Raw genomic sequence first — 18,645 nt, forward strand, 5'->3', positions numbered from 1 at the left:
AGAATTAACCAGCTCCTTGTTATATTATGCTTGAAAATGAACCAATATAGTTTACAGCTTGAAAAGCCCCCCAGCACACATACACAGATTAATATAATCAACCAATATCCATCATAACTCTTTAGCAATATTATGGCATATTCATAAATCATAAAAACATAGTTCAGTATTGAGACTTAACCAGTACCTGTCTGTGATAAGCAAATAGCTTTTTACATGGCTCACTGACAAATTAAATGTTTATTCCCTTACTGGCTGAGCCAAGAACCTCCGGCTCAGTAAAAGTAAGCCTTAATATCTGATTCTAAATACTGATTCATCTGGTCTCCTTTGTATTTCGTGTCTGCTGTTTGGCTTACAACTTCAGGAGGTCATAAAGAATACTAGAGATTATGAGATAACACTTGGCAGGCAAGACATGATTATATCATGATTAGAACTGTGACTACCCACGGCATGTTGCATGTTAAGGAATGATTGATAGCATCCACAGACTGGAATTGGATTATAGAACATCTGTTTCAATAGACATCTCCATAGAACAGGCAAGGAAAACAAGGGAGCATTTATATAATAAAAGCAGATTTCTGAATTATGAGTGAGGATATATTTTAATCAGGTAACTGTTTAGCATCCAAATTTTCCTGAGAGAGAGAGAGAGAATACACACACAGGCAAAAAATGTATCCTAAAATGTTCTAATTTAATTATGGTAGCGAAAGTTATTGTATCAGAAATGAAGAACTTTCGGTTAAATAAAACTAGTGGATTTTGATAATCCTTGAATCCTTCGGGTGGTTTGGTTGTAACATATTGTTCCATGTACACGATGATAACTTAACAGAGGTGGACCTGGCGTTCTGACCATGCCACCACATCTGCTCTCCTCTCACCTTTGAAATTCCACATTCTAAACGTAAAGTAAATAAAATGACATAGTAGAAATAATGAAGAAAAACATCAATTCAATTAGTGAGCCTTTGGATCAATCTGGTTCTGAATAAAGCATCCTACTATATAAAAGGCAAGCCATATTGGCGATGACTCACTTTTTATCCTCGTGCAGGCACACTCTGGCCTTGAGGCCACCACAAAGGACCTGCTTGCTGCTGTAAGGGGGCCCGGTGAATCAACAGCACTCCTCCTGGCAGCAAGTGGAAACTTCGCAGCAACCTGGAGGTCAGAGCGTGAGGGTGCTGAGGGGAATTGTAATTACGCTATCAGTTTGGCAGCCAGAGCGGGAGAGTGCTGAGGGGAAGATGAGCAGAATACAAATTAATCTTCGCTCAGATGCATTGTCGGGAGGGGGCCCACCAAATCAACAGCCTAAGCACTCCCCCCCACACACACACCTCACCTGAGGGTTGCTGAGGAGAAGGTGGAAACCCCAGCAGCTCTGGGCACCTGGCTGTGCTAGCCTGAGCAAGGGCCCTGATGGATCGTGTGGAGCTTATTCTCCCCTCCCTAAAAAAGCCTGGCTGCAATATTGAAGGCAGTTTCTTCGGAGTAAGCTCTATTGTTTGTTATGTTTCATGAAAAATCTTAAAAATGACCAACAGTTTTCTAGAGACGGTTGTATTTTTTCACACAACAGGCTTTGTTGCTAGTCTGAAGAATAATTGGATTATATAAAGATTTATACACATATTTTTCTCAAAAAAATGTGTGGAACCCTCCCCCCTAACTTTTTTTTTTACCTGATAGGAGCACCTTTGGCCTGTGCTGGTCTCAAGAGTACTGTTATGGTTGTGGCAGTTTCGTTGAGAATGAATTCAATCCCCTCATAGTCTGGTAAAGTGGGAGCTGGTTAAGAGAAAAGTAAAATCAAACACCACGTTCAATTTTTACATGCATTTGCACCACTGCCTACAATTTACATAACGTTAAGACATTTCTGAAGTCTTTATGTGAAAGGCAACTAAGCAGTCGGCTCGGCCTCCACCATGTTTAATAGTTATTTACTAAGTTACCTGTGATATAAGAATCACAAACCCCCTGGATTAAATACAGTTTGATTTGCAAACAGGGGAATTCTAACTGGCAGTTGGTGAGTCCCACCCGAGAGATCCAGGCATGAATGGAATGCCGCATGTAAATGCAGAGTGACCAGCGGCGATTAGTTTACAGATCTCTCAGCTTCAGGTGGAATCTAGAGCAAGAAATGTCTCACAGTGTCATCCCACTTGGCACATTCCTTTCCCCTCCTTCTGTGATGAGATCCCCAGTCCCTGATTGTGGAGAAATCAATTAGCATTCATAAGTTCTTATAATTCATTCCTGGGAAATGTACATTCCCCAACTAAATTCATCAACTCAGCTCTAGTGGAGCTGAGTCTTTGTTCCAAAGGCTGGGAGGACTCTCCTACCTCAGGGCATGCTTTGCCCTATAAGAGTATGGATCCTTGCCTCATTCAAATCAAGCACGCTTATTGGATCTGAAGCGCTGTTCCCTTGAGGTTGCCCTAAGCCTCTTGCTCTCTTGGCCGAGGACGCTGGACATTTGAAACTACTCTTTTCCTCCGTGGACTGGACTACTCTTCAGGATAGATAGATATACTTCCCCTCCCTCATTCTATTCCAACTTCTGACTAGCTTCCTAGGACTCTGTATGTGCGTAACCATTTTTATTTTTACTCCTGTGTGTGCATGTATTTTTCCTTTTTAATAGAAGATTGCTCTTTGAACTTAAAGCACCAGTCTTGTCTGCTATCTGGGAAGGGACTCCAAAAAAATTGGTGAAAAGATCCCATTGTTACCCCCTCGCATAGCCGTCTTCCTTGCCGCTAATTTCCCCCACAATTCTGTTATTTGCAAGAAGACCAATTCAGGTAACACCACTGCCTCCTGATGTGTTCCTTAAAAGCATACCTAGCCATAATTCTAACAGCTGTAACACCAATAACACAAAAATGAATACACACAACACCAACTGCAACATTTATTTATTTATATCATTTATAGTTCACCAAGTTTCAAGATGAATTATTCAGTGTAAGTCTAAATTGTTTGTATTTACTATACCCCTGTTTTTTGGTTATGGCCACATGAAATCACAGGAACTATGTGTATTTGGAATGCATGTTCCCTGGGATGCACACCAATATGTGCAGGTCACTGTTTCATTTGAATTGGACAGCCTGTGGATTCTGGGTTTTGATTTGCAGATACAGAAGCAGTATATGCATGGAAAAGAGCAACATGATAAGAGGACCCATGAGCTGACTGGAGAGAAAGGTTGCCCTGCAACTACAAAAGACATGCCAAAAGAGAAAGAGGCATGCTTGCACAGCTGCTAGAGCAGATGTGCTTCTGTCCCATTTTCCCTATAAGTACATTGGCTGAGGCCAACTGGGCACGACAAGCCAGCAGCTAAGTATCCTATTCCCCCGGTGAGGGCAAGGGATCTTCCGCTTTCACCCTTTACCCCCTGCCACCACTTACCTAGCTGGCAGGGGAGAAGGGAACGGGAACAGGCCTCCTGGGTGCGTTCTTGAGGGTGGCACGAAAACATCAGTCCTGGGAGTGATGTCATTGTGCTGACCCGAGAGCACGCCTGTAATTTGCAGTGGGCCAATTTGGCCCCCAAATGGCCAGATTCAGGCCATTTGAAGCCCAAATCGCCCGTTGCAAAGTGCGCATGTGCTCCTGCAGCCCTGCAATTACGTCACCTGGAAGTGATGTCACTGGAATGGATGTCATCACATGGACACGGGGCCGTGTGTGCAAAGGTTGCGTGTTGGGGCCATAAGGAAGGTAAACACCAGGTCCCCAGCCTCCCACCAGGACTGTAAGGGGACCTGGCAACCCTACCAGCAGCAGTATTTTTGCAGCAAAACCAGTTGCTGTGGCTGCTGCTGCCTGCTTCCCTCAACTTGTCCTTCTCCAGCTGGCCCCAGGGACCTAGCTGATGGGCTTCCTACCAGTTGAGGGCAATTGCTAATGGGGCTGGTTGGGCAAAGACAAGCTGAGGGAGGCAGACAGGCAGCAACTGCAGCATCTGGCTTCAGTGTGGCATCACCATTGCTGGCTTGTTCTTGTCTGGCCAGTCTTATTGCTGGTGTCAGGAGGATATGTGTGTATGCATGTGCATGGTTCAGGATAGAAGCAGCTGTCTCTCAGACTACTGAAGCACCAGAAATTTATCAAGTTGCTGTAATGGCCAGTCTACCCCTGCCATTGCCTGACTGTTGCAATCTGGACTATCCAAGGCTTCTAAGCATTCTTCAAACGTTAGCACAAAATTAAGTACCATGCAATAGTCCAATCTGGTTATCACCAAATCATGCACCTCTGGAGAGATTACAATAATCAATTAAAATAAGCTGCCACAGCAAATTTTCAATCAAGTCAGCCATTACTGACCAATAAATGAAGAAATCTTCCTGCAAAATTGCAACCACCCATGTCCAAGCCTGCAACAAACTACAATCTCCTTCTTAACCACATTCCAGAGAAAAATCAAGAATTTTTGTTTGTTAACATAAAATAACAGTAATGAATAACAGGAATTACAGAGAAATAGAATAACTAACTGGATCTTTCACTAGAGAAGGAAATTGAAACTGAAGGTTAGTCTTTGAAGTAGCTAGAACTCATGCATTATTGTCTGGTAAATGTGGTTGATTTTATGTAGGAAAAGCACATGAGATGATATTCAACTTGAATGTTCATGTGCAAAATCTCAAACATAACGCATGTAAGGTATTACTGTGCACGTGCTTTTTCCAACCCAGAAAGATGTTTGGGGAAAAACCCTGAAGCATATGAAGTGCCCCTGACTACTTCTTGTGTTTTAAATACAATTGCTACTATTTCCAGGCAACATTTGAGCAGCAAAATGGCTTGGCAGTTTTATAATGGCATTTTATTGTATTGTGCATTCTTTAAGGGTCATATTTCCAGGTATCTAAATACAACCATTTGAAGTCAACCCTCACTCCACACCTTCAATTTTTTTTTTAGGTCAAGAGTAGAGGAAAAGAATAACTGAGCTGTGAGGCAAGCAACTAGGAAAATAAAATGCACTATTTCAAAGATGAAGAACGGTTACATTTTAGAAAACATGAGAATATACAGATCTTATTTCTGACTATGCAATGCTCTAAAGCACTGGTGATAGTGAACCTGCTGTAGGGCTGTACCAATTGGACTTCCAGGAATGAGTGCAAAATGGTTCTTCCACACAGAAACCTACAAGTCAGAGTTCTCGAGTTTGTGAGATGAAACCCAATCAAGGTTTCTTGATTTGAAGATAAGTCACATCAGACAATCTTCCGATAACATGGGCAGTATTACTGGCCTCTCCCCGTGAAACATACAGCTTCATGATATGTTCTTGGAAGCTCTCAGTTCATGCAAGATGACAGTGAAGCTCAACAAGACTTAACAGCACCCTGCATTAAATCAATTGGAAACTCTAAAATATAGTCCAGAATCTTCTATAGGAGTTCTGCAGTAAAGGTGCAGGGGCTCTTTGGAGGACTAAATGATGAAGGTTGAAGGTAGCATATGTGAAGAAAAAACCTGCTCTCACACATGCATGAAAAATGTTTATTTGTCCATAATAAACAAATCTCCACAGCCTTGGCTGTATATAAACTACCCCACTTTGCTAGATCAAGGTCATAGTGTTTCAGATATTTCTTTCAAAAAGCAGAATAGTTCAGTTTCTGATCATCAGAAATCTCATGAATTAAGGAAACTGACAAAGAAGGTCACCAAGTAATTAAATAACTTCATTTTGTCAGTAAACAAGCATGAAATGTGCATTATCAATTTGAATGGTTTAGAATTAATAAGAGGCTTCATTTAAAATCTGTTTTCACGAAGTAATTTGATATCTAGTAAGAGCTTGTAACACTGCATATACAACACTGTACACAAAGTAAACTTATCATTTCAGGAGAAAAGGAAGGAAAATAAGGAACTGTTTCTTAGTAAGATCCAGGGCTCATTTGAAGGGAGAATGCGCCGGAACAGTGTTCCGGTAGCTCTGAAAAGATATCACGTGGGTTTTGGCCCTGCCCACGTGATTCCTTTTCCTCAGCGCTGCCTCCCTGCTGCCCGCCTCTTTAGCAGCAGGAAGCAGAGGCAGCAGCCAGGCTGCTGGGACTACCTTTGTAAAGGAGGGTAACCTGCTTTGATTTCACTTGCTTTATTTTCATTCGTGACGAGTGAGTGACTGACTGACTGCCTGTAAGCTGGGCTGCTGGGGCTGGCTTTCTAAAGGAGGGTACGCTGCTTTGATTTAATTTACTTTATTTTCATTTTTGACTCCTGAGTGTGTGAGAGTGTGTGTACTGGAGGGGGGGAGAGAAGGACAGAGGGGGGGGGGGGTCATAGAGGAGAGAAAGTGTGTGTGTGTGTGTGTGTGTGTGTGTGTGTGTGTGTGTGTGGGTGGACTGGAGGGAGAGAGTGGGGGGTGGTATAAAGACAGAGAGAAAAACATCAATTCACAGATCATGAATACACATATCCACAGATCTCGAATTCATTTCATCTGAGGCTCAGCTCTACTGCTTCGGTTATCTGCCTAGCATGCTATTTTCCTTCTTGAGTTGTCAGGAGATGCAGTTGAGGTCTGAACTGTGTTAGAAAGTTCTGTGCTGGCCTAGCAAGTACACAAGGTGGCCACTTAGAGAGGATTGTAGAGTTAAGTGACTTACAGTGCAATTTTAAGCAGCGTTACTACAGTCTAAGCCCATTGAAGGGACCTCTCCCTCAGTTTGATCTTTGCCACTGCAAGGACAGGGTTGTTCCTTAGTGTGTACTACACTGTGTAGTGACTTTTTTCCTCTGAGGTTATTTTTTGTCATCTTTTGATTGTTATCTTTTGATTGTCATCTTCCAGAAGGGTCCTAGGAATACATATCTGTATTCCTCTGGAGGGAGAAAAAGGGCACTCTGGAGGGTGATAAAGCTTCCCCCAGTGATGCCAGGAGGTGTGGCATATTCAAATCAGTTTGCTAATGAGTTCCTGCAGTTCTTTTTCTATGACCCCTGGTAAGATCATCAAATATTCTGTCCTTAACAGGAAGTTCCTGGAGCTTTACATATTAGCTAGAAGTTGCATTTCTATCCTGTCACAAAGCCTACAAAACAAGCAATAAACCCATAAACAAAATACCTATTAACACCACTAGAAAATTAGCCAGTATAAAATTGTCTCATAATTATCCACAGCCATTAAAAGCACCCTCCTCACCATACAGATTTAAAATAAATGTTCTGGTTCAGTACATGCTGTACTTCCAAAAGAAAAAGTGTTTCATAGCTGCTGAATGACTACTGGGAATGACTCCCACCTTTCACTTCATGTATAGGTGTGTGTAAACATACACACTCAGGGCCACCAAGAGAGAGAGGGACTCAGTAGACAAAATTTCTGGGGCTGAGTCAACTCTTGTGGATCTCTGAAGCCGAATTAATCATGCATTCAGCAAATGTATTTCAGTTTTTTTAATTTTTGGTGCAGTTCTGCCTGCAGCCACCTTGTAGAGTCTTTGCTGCTCTTTTTTTGGCAGCGATTTTGTTTAAAGAAAACCATCCGTGGCTGCAACGAGGCCGAGGCAAGTATGTGTCCATCAAACAACCCTCTTCTAATTGTCCCTGTGTTTGTCTCTCCCATTATCCCTACCCTGGCTGGGAAGTTAAAACATATTTAATTGCAATGGGTTATTATTCTTGTTGTTATATTGGTGAAACATCTGTTACTTGGACTTTTGTAAATGCAATTTTGCTACTGTATTAAGCTTCAAAGGGAGTCCACTTCATCATATGTAAGAAATGTATCCTATATCGGTAGATTTATGTTTGTGTGTGTATGGATACATAAAATCACAAAATTAGACACATGGCTATATGGAAAATTAGAACTGTGCAAAATGAGTAGTTCATATAGGGAGTTGTGCAACCACACAATGATCATGTACTTAAGAAGTACATGTGTAGACTCCCTCCTTGTGATCGGAAATGCTGCTGTTTTTAAACGTTCCCAATAATGGGGAGAGGGGCTATACATGTGCCCTTTCTATGTGCAAAGAGGCTGGGTTCATAAGCCAGTAATTGCATGTAGGTATGGGGGAGGGTAGCACACTTGTTTGAGTCTGATGAATGACAAAGGAATAATTATTCAAACTAAAGGATAAAATACACTTCAACTGTAGAGAACTGCTGTCTGTCATCTAACATACATGGGCTTTGTAGGTCAGTTTATCTTCCCTCTCTATTGGCATCATGACTCTACAATTATCTTCTAAAAAAACAAGACAGTATTATAACTGGGGCCACCAAATGGCAGCCTAACATGGTCCTTTTTCAAATTCTGTGTCACTGGATTCATGACAGTACTGGCCTCAGGGTATTCTGATATCATATATCGTTCTTAATAAGGTATAAAGTGCTTCCCACTTCCTGTTGTAGTGAATCGATAAGCAATGGAAGTGAAGACAAGGTCTGTGTATCCGAGATTACTCCTACATATATTGTTACAAAATAGAGAAATCAAGGCAGACCTTTAATGTAATAAAACAGCACTGTCAATACTTATAGCAAGAAGCAGGAGCAGAAGAAGCAGGCACATTTTATGAACGTTGAATTCACTCCCTATAAACATTATCATAACTTGAGCTACCAAGAATAAAATAACTTCTTTTAATTAGTCAAGTAGGAGCCTGTTCCACATTCAAAATGCTCTAAGAGAGCAAAAAGGCTACTACTTAGTAGTTCTGCAGATGACAGAGTTGTATCAACTGATGTGGTCAAGAAAACAGTGAATTCATTTCCTCCTACACCGGGAAACATTTCTGACTGCTGAAGAAAGTTGGGTTTTCAAAAAGGCCCAGAATCTGCTGCTACATTATTAAATAACTACGAGTGAATCAGCCTTCTGTTTGAATTTACACATGTACATGACAAGTTTACATACTCTATATGGCCTAAAGGATAGCTAACACAGTGTTTATTTTAAAATAACAAGTATTCTGAAATTCATGGTGCATGTTTTTTAGTTTTATGCATTAGTTTCCACAGAATCATTTATAAGCTTAAATCCAACCATGCTATATAACCACAAGTGCATATAACTGTACAAAACAACTGGGCAACATTGCACAAGCCTGTAGAATAATCCAGCTCATCCAACATGGGCTTCAGATGGTTTATCTATATGAGTGTATATATCCATTAGTAAAACACTGTGAATCGTCCCCTCTGCTCATGTAAACTTGTCCCAATGCACTTAATGTCCTCTCTTTATTAAGCCAGGATGTTTTGTTGTCTTGAATGACTAGAAGGAGAAACAGTCTACGCAAAAACAAGTTTAGCACATTAAAACTTTTATGTACTTTACTGTTCGCCATTACCTGAGATGTTGGTGGTAACGTTAATTGCTGTAGCCAGTCCAAACCCTTTGATTGTGCTAGCCCTTATGTAAAACTGGTAGGTCGTCCCAGGATGTAGATGGGAAAAGACATGATGTGTACTATTCCAGGGCTTTGCTACAGTTTGAGCAGGTCCAGCCACTGGAACTGCCGGATCAAATGATCTTATACTGCTGTAACTGACCTGTGGAAATAATTTCAGAAATTTAGTAGAATTCTTCAAAATGGCTATATTGGCAAACTGGATGCTGATAGAGAGTCCTGATTTTAAATTCCAGTTTAAGCTTTGACTGGCCAGGGATACACCATTATTTATTAATTTGTTTGTTTAAAGTATTTATTAGCTGCCTTTCCTCCATAGGTGCTCAAGGTGGCTTACAGTATAAACAAATATATCAAAAACCTCAGTTAAAAACAAAGTTAAAACACAGTTAAAACAGAGTTAACACAGTGTTAAAAACCAGCCCACATTTAAAAGGCTGTCCTAAATAAAACTATATTCAGCTGCTTCCTGAAGCTAGAGAGTGAGGGGGCCAGGCACATCTCCTTTGGGAGACTGTTCCACAATTGTGGGACTGCCACTGAAAAGGCTCTCTCTCGTGTTCCCACCGAGTTCCTTGGTTGATGGGACAGTCAGGAGGGCCTCTCCCTGTGATCTCAACTCATGGGCAAGATACAGGAGAATACTGTCATTCAGATACCCTGGTCCCAAGCCATACAGGAATTTAAAGATTGAACCATCACTTTGAACTGAGTTTGGGAATGGACTGGTAGCTAGTGTAGTTGCTGTAATAATGGGGTCACATGTTCCTGATAGCTGGCCTTGACCAGCAGTCAAGCCACAGATTCTGCTCTAACTGCAGCTTCTGAATTCTCTTCAAGGGTTGCCCCAAGTAAACCACATCTGCAGTAGTACAGTTGAGATGTGACTAAGGCATGGATCACTGTGGCTAGATCTGACTGAACCAGGAATGGAAACAGCTGACACATCTGCCAAATCTGAGCAAATGCTCTCCAAGCCACCATAGCCACCTGGCTTTCTAAAGTGACCACAGTATCAAACAATACTCCTAGAACTATGCAGAGCTGGGTATCATCTGCATATTCATGACACTTCAGCTCAAACCTCCTGATGACCTCTCCCAGTGGCTTCATGTAAATATGAAATAACACAGGAGATAAAATTGAGTCCCGTGGGACCTTATAAGTCAATGTCCATCAAGTACAACAGCAGTACCTCAGTACTACTTTCAGAGACTGATCACTCAGACAGGACTCGAACCACCTAACACAGTGCCCTTTAGTCCCAGCACTGAGAGGTGACTCAGAAGGATACCATGGTCGATGGTTTCAAAGGCTGCTGAGAGATCTAGCAGGACTAGTTGAGTCATACACCCCCTGTCTAGTTCTTGGTCCAAGTTACCAATCAAGATGACCAATCCAAATCTTTGTTCCAAATCCTTGTCTGAAGTCATAGAATCACAGAGTTGGAAGGGGCCTTCCAGGCCAACTAGTCCAACCCCCTGCCCAATACAGGAACAGCCTAATGCATCTCCAACAAGTATTCATCTTTAAAGACTCCCGATGAGGGGGAACCCACGACTTCCTAGGCAGCTGATTATACTGCTGAATTACTCTTAACATGAAGAAATTTTTCCTAATGTCCAGCAGGTACCTTTCCTTCTGTAGTTTAAAACAATTTTTTCAAGTCCTGTCCCTCTGTTGCCAACAGGAACAGCTTCCTTCCCTCCCCTAAGTGGCATTCTTTTAAATACTTAAGGAGAGCAATCATGTTTTCCATCAACCTCCTCTTCTCCAAACTGAACATTCCCAAGTCCCTCAGTCTTTCCTCATGGGGCTTGGTCTCCAGGCCCCTGATCATCCTGGTTGCTCTCCTCAGCACCCGTTCCAATTTTTCCACATCCTTTTTGAAGTGATGTCTCCAGAACTGCACACAATACTCCAGCTGGGGCCTGACCAATGCAGTATATAGTGGGACAATGACATCCTGTGATTAGAGATGGGCACGAACAGAAAAAAACCCGAACATGATGTTCGGTGTTTATTGCCATCTACAAACAGGGACTCATGAACATTTAATTTTAATTTAATTTAATTTATTATATTTATATTCCGCCCTCCCCGCTTTCGCAGGCTCAGGGCGGATAACAAATACAAACATGTTTAAAAACATTTAAAAACATTAAATATAACAATTCATGCTGCATAGTGGTTCATACATGCCTCTGTGTTTGCATAGGGGTGATGGTTTAACCCCCCCTTCACGGGGGGGGGGCACTGCCCGGCGTTAGCCATATGCCTGGCGGAATAGCTCTGTCTTACAGGCCCGGCGAAATGCAAGCAAATCCTGCCGGGCCCTTGTCTCGCAAGACAGAGCATTCTACCAGGTCGGGGCCAGGACTGAAAAGGCCCTGGCCCTGGTCGATGCCAGGCGGGCCTCCCTAGGGCCAGGGACACTTAAAAGATGTTTTCCACCAGAGCGGAGAGTCCTCCAGGGCTCATATGGTGAGAGACGGTCCCTCAGATACGTCGGTCCCAGTCCGCGTAGGGCTTTGTAGGTTAACACCAAAACCTTGAACCTGATTCGGTACTCCACTGGCAGCCAATGCAGCTGGCGTAGCACCGGTGTAATATGCTCCCACACCAGTGCTCCAGCAATGACCCGCGCTGCTGCATTCTGTACCAGCTGTAACCGCCGGATCAGGCCCATGGGAAGCCCAGCGTAGAGCGCGTTACAGTAATCCAACCTAGAGGTGACCATTGCTTGGACCACTGTAGTCATGTCACGGGGAGACAAATAAGGGGCAAGCTGCCTGGCCTGCCGAAGATAATAAAAGGAAGACCTGGCAACTGCAGTGATCTGGTCCTCCATCTTCAAGGAGGAATCCAGAATCACCCCCAGGCTCCTAACCCTCGGGGCCAGTGTAAGTGCTGCCCCATCAAGTGTAGGTAGCCGAGGTCCCAAAGCCATCTCCCCACGACCCACATACAGGACCTCCGTCTTCGTGGGATTCAATTTCAGCTGACTTTGTCTCAACCAACCAGCCACAGCCTCAAAAGCACGCTCCAGGGCATCAGGGGCCGATCCAGGCTGCCCGTCCAACAACAGATAAAGCTGGGTGTCATCCGCGTATTGGTGACACCCAAGCCCGAAAGTCCGCACCAGCTGGGCGAGGGGGCGCATATAGATATTAAATAATAATGGAGAGAGTATCGCTCCCTGTGGCACACCACAAACCAGTGGCCTACGAGATGACACCCTCTCCCCGAGCACCACCCTCTGTCCCCGATCATGGAGAAAGGAGACCAGCCACTGCAGTGCTGTCCCCTGAATCCCCACATCGGCAAGGCGGTGGGTCAAAAGCTCATGATCGACCGTATCAAATGCTGCTGACAGATCCAGCAAAATCAGCAGTGCTGATCCGCCCTGATCCAGATGTCTGCGGAGATCATCTGTGAGGGTGACCAACAATGTCTCGACCCCATGTCCCGGGCGGAAACCAGACTGGAAGGGGTCTAGGGCTGAGGTCTCCTTCAGGAAATTCTGCAGTTGCTTCTCTGCCGCCCGCTCAATCACCTTCCCCAAAAACGGAAGGTTGGAAACTGGTCGGTAATTGAGCAGGTCAGCAGGATCTAATGATGATTTCTTCAGAAGAGGCCGTACCACAGCTTCCTTCAGCGCCTTGGGAAAAACCCCAGAGCTCAAGGACAGGTTTATAATCGCCTCCAAGGAATCGCGAAGCCCGTCAACACTGGCTTTCACCAGCCATGACGGGCACGGGTCCAAGGGGCACGTGGTAGGCCGTACCACATGGCCCTGTTCATGAATATGTTCGTGGCTGGCTGTTTGTGGAGGCCAGCAGGCTCTCCTCCAGCCATCATCCAAGTCAAGATCCCTACTGCACCACTCCCAGAAACCTGACCTGAGCAGGCACCAGGAAAGGTACCAATAATAAATAATAGCTTGGCCCCAGAGCCTGGCAGCAGCCCTGGAACTTGAAGGGGTAGATCCCTACCGCACCACTCCCAGAAACCTTACCTGAGCAGGCAGCAGGAAAGGTACCAGTAACAAATAATAGCTTGGCCCAGAGCCTGGCAGCAGCCCTGGAACTTGAAGGGGTAGATCCCTATCGCACCACAAACAAAGAAAATTCAAGCTCCAATGCACTCTATCAAAATGCCAACAGCAACTGTCTCTCTCCCTCTCCACTGTCTGTAAAGTCAGAGCTGGGAGCCCCCCTCCCCTCTGCTCTTTGCTCCCTTGTAACAAATTTGGAGCTCCACACCTGAAAGGAAGACCTGCCTATCAAGCTAAATTGGGCTTAGATTGGGGTTTCCAGGGCAACAGCAGGAGTTCAGACAGAGTTCAGATGGGCTGTTCGTGGTTTTTTTTTGTTCGTATTGCTGTTCGTGCCCATCTCTACCTGTGATTTGAATGTTATGCCAGATTGAAGTCAGATTGAAATGGATCTAGCCTCTTCCAAGAGCCTCTGGAGCTGAGAAACAACCACATGCTCTAAAACCTTGCTCAAAAATGGAAGACTGGAGATTGGTCAAAAGTTCTTCAACATAGTAGGGCTCAGGGGAGGGCTTTTTTAACACAGGTTGAATTACAATTGTTCTTTATTTTCTATGAAATCAGTAACAGTAACTTTTTTCACACATAATTGTTCTGAGATTAATATAAATACAGAATTCTCTAAACTTGGTCTACACAACTGGTGACCCATAAAGCTGAATGCAGTGAACTAAACTGTATCCCCCCCCCTGCTGTGTGTGTTGGGAGGGGGGAGTTCGTATTTGTACACATGGTATAGTTCCAAGAAGAAAGCATAACAGGAGACTATGAGTCTTTGTCACCATCCAGGGCTGGCGAGTTTATGTTCAGATGAATGGGTCACAAACTGTGCAGTTCTGCTCCAGCCTCTCTACAAGGCCTGAAGTTTACTTACCATGTACCAAGCATCTTACTTGCTTTGTTAATGGCAAGAGGCAATTTATTGTATATTTCCTTAATTCCTCTATTTCAGTTAAAAAGTATTCTATCTATATAAAATGGTAATATATTTATGAATGTTCAAGCCCAGTCATGATATATTGAGCTTTTCCATTACTATCACATAGTCCATATCTGATGGAAACAGCAGCATTTAAAGCACTAATGCGATAAGCAAAAGTTAGTATATGCTAAGTCGTGTGCACATGATGACTGAAGCATTTAAGTGACTCCCTTAGACATTTAATTTGTTTCTTAAGCAGAAAAGTAGTATTGTCAAGGCTACCCAGATCTGAAAATGATAGATGCACAGGAAATTGGGTGCAAAATTATTGTTTTTCCTTCCTTCCCCAAGAGCTAATGCATCAAGCCAATGCATTTTTTTTAAAATTAAACTCTCAGAATTTGCATCCAGAGTTTCTTGAAAGAAAAAGGAAGTGTTCCCTTGAAGCCTAGAAATGTCAGATTTCTATTAATAAATTCCTACATATATCACCTGTAGCCTTCACTGGACAGGGCTCCATTAAATCATGATATTGGAAGGAAATATATTAATGATACTAGATTTCAATCAGAACTGTACAATTGAGCCTCAGATTTCATCATTTATTAAACGCACGCAGTAGCACTGCCTAGGCAAGAGCAAGGCTGTATCATGACTCAATTACACTGCATTCTTAATTTTTAATCATTAATAAGATTCAGAAGTCAGATCAAGATGGGTAGTCAAGTTAGTCTGTCTGTAGCAGTAGAAGAGGAAGAGCAGAGTATGAGCTTTCATGAGCCACAGCTCACTTCTTCAGATACAGTTCATACCCTACTACAAATTTTTGTTAGTCTTATTCAGAAGACTACATCCATGCAAAGATTACTGGCACAGAAATGTCATGCTCACAAGGCAACCACTGGTTAGGAAGGGGTTCATAGGGCAAAGACTTCTTGATAAATCAACACTGTACTTCCACCAATCGGGTCATTATTACATACTGTGTTTGTAGATTTAGCAGAACTTTAATTTTAATTAATTTAATTTATTATATTTATATTCCGCCCTCCCTGCTTTCGCAGGCTCAGGGCGGATAACAAATACAAACACCATTAAAAACATTAAATAATACATTTAAAAACATTTAAAAACATTAAATATTACAGTTCATGCTGCATAGTGGTTCATACATGCCTCTGTGTTCGCATAGGGGCGATGGTTTAACCCCCCCTTCACGGGGGGGGGCACTGCCCAGCGTCAGCCATATGCCTGGCGGAATAGCTCTGTCTTACAGGCCCGGCGAAATGCAAGCAAATCTTGCCAGGCCCTTGTCTTGCAAGACAGAGCATTCCACCAGGTCGGGGCCAGGACCGAAAAGGCCCTGGCCCTGGTCGACGCCAGGCGGGCCTCCCTAGGGCCAGGGACACTTAAAAGATGTTTTCCACCAGAGCGGAGAGTCCTCTGGGGCTCGTATGGTGAGAGACAGTCCCTCAGATACATCGGTCCCAGTTTGTGTAGGGCTTTGTAGGTTAACACCAAAACCTTGAACCTGATTCGGTACTCCACTAGCAGCCAATGCAGCTGGCATAGCACTGGTGTAATATGCTCCCACACCGGTGCTCCAGCAATGACCCGCGCTGCTGCATTCTGTACCAGCTGCAACCGCTGGATCAGGCCCGTGGGAAGCCCAGCGTAGAGCGTGTTACAGTAATCCAACCTAGAGGTGACCATTGCTTGGACCACTGTAGTCAAGTCACGGGGAGACAAATAAGGGGCAAGCTGCCTGGCCTGCCAAAGATAATAAAAGGAAGACCTGGCAACTGCAGTGATCTGGTCCTCCATCTTCAGGGAGGAATCCAGAATCAACCCCCAGGCTCCTAACTCTCGGGGCCAGTGTAAGTGCTGCCCCATCAAGTGTAGGAAGCCGGGGTCCCAAAGCCATCTCCTCACGACCCACATACAGGACCTCCGTCTTCATGGGATTGAATTTCAGCCGACTTTGTCTCAACCAACCAGCCACAGCCTCAAAAGCATGCTCCAGGGCATCAGGGGCTGATCCAGGCCGCCCGTCCAACAACAGATAAAGCTGGGTGTCATCCGCGTATTGGTGACACCCAAGCCCGAAACTCCGCACCAGCCGGGCAAGGGGGGCGCATATAGATATTAAATAATAATGGAGAGAGTATCGCTCCCTGTGGCACACCACATACCAGTGGCGTACAAGATGACACTCTCTCCCCAAGCGCCACCCTCTGTCCCCAATCATGGAGAAAGGAGACCAGCCACTGCAGTGCTGTCCCCTGAATCCCCACATCGGCAAGGCGGTGGGTCAAAAGCTCATGATCGACCGTATCAAACGCTGCTGACAGATCCAGCAAAATCAGCAGTGCTGATCCGCCCTGATCCAGATGTCTGCGGAGATCGTCTGTGAGGGCGACCAGCAATGTCTCGACCCCACGTCCCAGGCAGAAACCAGACTGGAAGGGGTCTAGGGCTGAGGTCTCCTTCAGGAAATTCTGCAGTTGCTTCTCTGCCGCCCGCTCAATCACCTTCCCCAAAAATGGAAGGTTGGAAACCGGTCGGTAATTGAGCAGGTCAGCAGGATCTAATGATGATTTCTTCAGAAGAAGCCATACCACAGCTTCCTTCAGCGCCTTGGGAAAAACCCCAGAGCTCAAGGACAGGTTTATAATCGCCTCCAAGGAATCGCGAAGCCCGTCAACACTGGCTTTCACCAGCCATGACGGGCACGGGTCCAAGGGGCATGTGGTAGGCCGTATCACCTGCAGAAACCTGTCCACCTCTTCCCCAAAAAGAGGGCTGAAATGATCTAATACGGGTCCCGAAGACGGCCAAGGGGCCTCTAGTTCATTTACTGTATCAACTGTGGCTGGTAAGTCGCGGTGGAGAAGCAAGATCTTATCAGTAAAAAAGCTCGCAAAAGCCTCACAGCTGATCTCCAAATTCAACTTTTGATGGTCTCCACCTGATTGGGAGACCAATGAACGGACCACATTAAATAATTTAGCTGGGCGTGAGCTAGCTGATGCGATGGAAGCTGTATAATACTCTTTCTTCACAGCTTTCACCGCCATCTCATAGGACTTCATAAACAGCCTATAAGATGTTCTTGCTTCCTCGTCACGAGACCGCCGCCACACGCGTTCAAGTCGTCTTAGCTCCTGTTTCTGTTGCCGCAGCTCCTCCGTATACCAAGGAGCCCGGCAATTCCGGCAGCGAAGAGGATGATGGGGGGCGATTTCATCGATGGCCTCAGAGAGCCGGACTTGCCAGCCCTCCACTAGCTCATCTAATGAACCACCGTGGAGCATTGGTTCCCACAGAGCATTCTGGAACCCAATTGGGTCCATAAGTCTCTGCGGGCAAGCATAAATTTGCTCACCGCCCTTGCGGGGGGGGGGGGTGGCACGCCCAGCCGGGACTTCACAACCGCGTGGTCTGACCATGGCACCAACTCTACTTTATCCAGAACCACATCCAATCCCATCCCGAAGATCAGATCTAGCATGTGGCCTGCTTCATGTGTGGGTGCCGATACAAACTGGGAGAGTCCCAGTGTTGCCATGGCTGACACCAGGTCTGTAGCCTGTATCGAGGTGGCATCATCTACATGGACACTGAAATCCCCCAGCACCATCAACCTGGGGTACTCCAAGGCCCACCCAGCAACCACCTCTAGCAGGCACGGTAAGGCGTCTGCTGGTGCGCTGGGCGGTCAGTACACCAAGCAGACGGCCAAACTCTCCTCGGCATTCCACACCAGGCCCACACAATCAATGCCAGAGATCTTCGGGACGAGAAGCGGCTTGAAGGAGAAACCCTCCCGGACAAGGATTGCCACCCCTCCCCCTCGACCCTCAGTTCGTGACTGATGAAGGACCGCATAACCCGGGGGGGGGGGTCAGCTCACCAAGAGCAACTGTTTCTCCTTCCCTCACCCAACTCTCGGTCACGCATACCAGGTCCATATTAGCTGCCATAAAAGTATCATGCAGCATACTGGTCTTATTATTTATGGACCTGGCATTGCACAACATCAGTGTCGAAGGAGGATTTTTCCTAGCTCCAACACCAGCGTGCCTCGGGATGGGGAGTAGGTTAGAAGGGCACCGAGCCTTTCCACATCTCCGTGACCTTCTCCCTTTAAACCAGGCCCCACCGCCATACCTCCCCCGTCCCCAGAGGACTGGTATCCCTGGCCCTATCTCAGATGCCTTCCTCATATCCATCCCCTTATCACA

At 45.0% G+C, this 18,645-nt stretch overlaps 1 protein-coding gene across 4 annotated transcripts in view; it reads right to left on the reverse strand.

Annotated features, from left to right (window-relative positions):
- The window catches only part of PTPRK (protein tyrosine phosphatase receptor type K), a 610,223-nt gene that overhangs the window by 103,565 nt on the left and 488,013 nt on the right, over nucleotides 1-18,645 (reverse strand). For all 4 annotated transcript variants that reach the window (XM_054970457.1, XM_054970449.1, XM_054970440.1 and 1 more), the window contains exons 10-11: nucleotides 9,363-9,564; nucleotides 1,698-1,803 (exon numbers count right to left, since the gene is read on the reverse strand). In XM_054970457.1, the coding sequence (XP_054826432.1) occupies nucleotides 1,698-1,803; nucleotides 9,363-9,564 (308 nt within the window). The remainder of the gene's footprint in view (nucleotides 1-1,697; nucleotides 1,804-9,362; nucleotides 9,565-18,645) is intronic.

The sequence above is a fragment of the Eublepharis macularius genome, chromosome 1 (genome assembly GCF_028583425.1).
Source record: "Eublepharis macularius isolate TG4126 chromosome 1, MPM_Emac_v1.0, whole genome shotgun sequence".
NCBI lineage: Eukaryota > Metazoa > Chordata > Lepidosauria > Squamata > Eublepharidae > Eublepharis > Eublepharis macularius.